The 2,796-nt window shown below is 39.1% G+C and overlaps 1 protein-coding gene across 1 annotated transcript in view; it reads right to left on the bottom strand.

The window, feature by feature from the left end:
* The window catches only part of LOC105298943 (ATP-binding cassette sub-family A member 8), a 79,782-nt gene that overhangs the window by 16,099 nt on the left and 60,887 nt on the right, over window positions 1–2,796 (bottom strand). Inside the window, exons 32-33 of the mRNA XM_011370412.1 lie at window positions 2,556–2,611; window positions 2,361–2,423 (exon numbers count right to left, since the gene is read on the bottom strand). Of these exons, the coding sequence (XP_011368714.1) occupies window positions 2,361–2,423; window positions 2,556–2,611 (119 nt within the window). The remainder of the gene's footprint in view (window positions 1–2,360; window positions 2,424–2,555; window positions 2,612–2,796) is intronic.

The raw sequence follows: 2,796 nt of genomic DNA, 5'->3' as shown, positions 1-2,796 counted from the left end.
TAGAAAAGCCTGCTTCTGGAAAGAAGTCAGGATGTGTACCTTAGTCTAATTTGTATTAAATATGGTCAATTGGAAGGCTTCAGGCAGGGGGGCCTGTTAGCTAGACCTATTTCCCATCGTTTCTGAATTGCCTAGCACTAATTTGCCTGCCACGTGTGTTCGCTCTTCCTCAATTACCTGTAAATCACCCATTCTCACTTCTGAAATCTAATACCCTATTCACTCCTTTTCTCCTTTGTCCAAAATGACATAACATACCTAATGTTATCTTGCTATCTTTAGAATTTGAGTACATGTATTAAATTTTGATCGTCTCCTGTTAATCTGTCTGTGTTCATTTGACTATTAGCCCAGCCAGAAGAACTTAGACAGTGGGAGAAAAGGTATTACTATTTTTTTTTTAAGCCCTCACACAGATATGTCCGTTGAAGCCCAAACCAGACTTCAGTGACACATGAAACCACGTGACGAACTGCGCAGGCTTTCCCTTGCAAAAGAGCAGGTGCAGATCTTAAGCTCAGGTTTGACACAGCTGTCAGTGTCACCTTGCCAAAGACCCAGTTGTCTGCGATGTCAAAGCTGGTTCAACCCATAGGCTGAGGAAAAAGTCACTTGGCCGCTAAAACTGTGCTTGCCCCATGGAGAGCCCTCCCACTGACCTGAAAAATAGCTTCGAAACAGAAACAAAACCAAAACAAAACAAACAACCAAAACCCAAAAAACAAACCTGACGTGGTTTGTATTATTTCTTTGGGTTATAATGCAAAATCCTGCATTAAAATAAGTCTGTCTGGTGTATTATTTATTTACAGACACCTCTGCTGGCCCTTGGGAAATGAGGGGATATGAAGAAGGGCGCTCTCCCAGGCATGGAGTCCTTGGGCCCTGCTGATACCAGCCAGACAGCGTTTTGGTATTTTTGCTGCCTTTGCCACTTTTGGTTGTCATGGTAACCGTCGGAGGTAGGTACTGATCTCTCCATTTTACAGACAGGAAACAAGGTCTGCGCAGATAGTAAATCCGAGATCCAGGACTGAATCTAGGCCATGCTCTAAATCACTGTGCCACACAGCAGCCTGGGCCTGGGAAGGTAGTTGGGGGGTGCGGTGCTCTCCAGAGCAGAAGTTTCTGGGATGTTAAGAATTTTCTGAGGCTGGAGGGTCAGGAGTCCAAAAGGAAAGAAAGGATATGCAAAGAAGTGGTAGGAAGGCTCAGAGAATCATCCCCACAGCTCGCAAAATCTCATCTAACTACATTTTATGTAGTTATGGTAGTCCCGCATGGTATTTTTAGAAGATTTTTCTAGGAAATGTGCTCGTCCCCAGTTTTTACTTCCTTAATCATAGTGTGGTATCTTCTTCCTTTACATTTTGGTAGCACATTGATTAAAGCAGCAAACTCGCTCTTATGTTAGGAATTATTTTCTATTAGAATGCGCTGAACTTGTAAATAGGACACCAATGAGTCAAGAAAAAGACACATGAAATACATGAAATAGGAAACATATTTCAAAACTACACATATGAGATTTATTTTATATTTTCCACCAAGTTGGCTATTTGACCTGTTACATTTATCAACTTTCTGGGATGACGTGGCAAATATCCATAAGAGATTTGTTACAATGCAAGCATCTTTAGTTTTGACTTAAAAATACAATGAAAATAAGACTGTTGGTTTATAGAAATAAAAAAAGTATAATAAATTCCTAATAGCAAGTTTTTAGCTTTCCAGACTATGTCTATATTATTGATAGTGTTACCAGTGAATATGTTATCAAATATATTGGTATCAGACATTATGACCAATGAGTTTTAATATTTTCAGCCATAAGAAAATACATTAAAATCTCTTTCAATAAGTGTGATACTTTTTGACACAGTCATTTAAATGCTAACTAAAATATCAGCTTTCTGAAGTATTGGACTTGCAGAAAAGTCAACATATGGATTTCTGAGTCTAGGTTAGAAAAAAATTGTTTTAAGTTTTTGATGAAAAAAATTAAGCAAAATTTGTATATCATATTCAGAAACTGAAACAATCTTATAAAAGTAAAATTATTTATTCATCATGATACAGAAAAATAAAATCAGGGTGACCAGCAAAGATACAGATGCCGTGACTGGCAGGTAGGTGGGCTTAGTTAAGTGTCTCTGTCCATGTTGTCACTGCGTTGGCCCAGCACTTACTCCTCCTCGCTACCACATGAAAAAAATATGTCAGTGTTTATAATATGATTTCTAAAAATATACATTGATGCTATAAAAATAAATGTCTTAAAAATCAACCAAAGGCTTGAATGGAAACACAGGGTATCTGGAGCTTCAAGGCTCTTCCTGCGGGAGCAGCTTCCATTTCACCGAGGGGTCAAGTTCATCATCAAAATTCTCCAGCTCCTGCTCCTTGGAGAGCTCCAAGAAAACCTGTAATGGAGGGAAAAAATTAAGAGAGGGGTGTCACACCGCTTCCTGTAGCTCCAAGTGAGTGCAAAGAGTATGCACTTACTGCATACGTACACTCCATGGATGATATAAAAATCACTAAAACTGACCCACCTGCTCCAGAGTGGACTGCGATAGGCTGTACTCCTCCAGGTCGTAGCTCTGTTTAACTGCACGAGGATGGACACACATTAGGGGTTTGTATATTTTATATCCAGATGGTGTTAGAAGTCAGCGTAGAGTACAAACGACATTTTTAAAAAACTTAAATAAAAAGGTTACGATAATAATCGTTCATGGTTTAAGCAGAGCACTCAGTTAAAAGAACACCAATGCATTCACATAAGTTTGGAGA

The sequence above is a fragment of the Pteropus vampyrus genome, unplaced genomic scaffold (genome assembly GCF_000151845.1).
Source record: "Pteropus vampyrus isolate Shadow unplaced genomic scaffold, Pvam_2.0 Scaffold169, whole genome shotgun sequence".
NCBI lineage: Eukaryota > Metazoa > Chordata > Mammalia > Chiroptera > Pteropodidae > Pteropus > Pteropus vampyrus.
The sequence above is the reverse complement of the archived record's forward strand: the minus strand, read 5'-3'. Positions and strand labels throughout refer to the sequence as shown.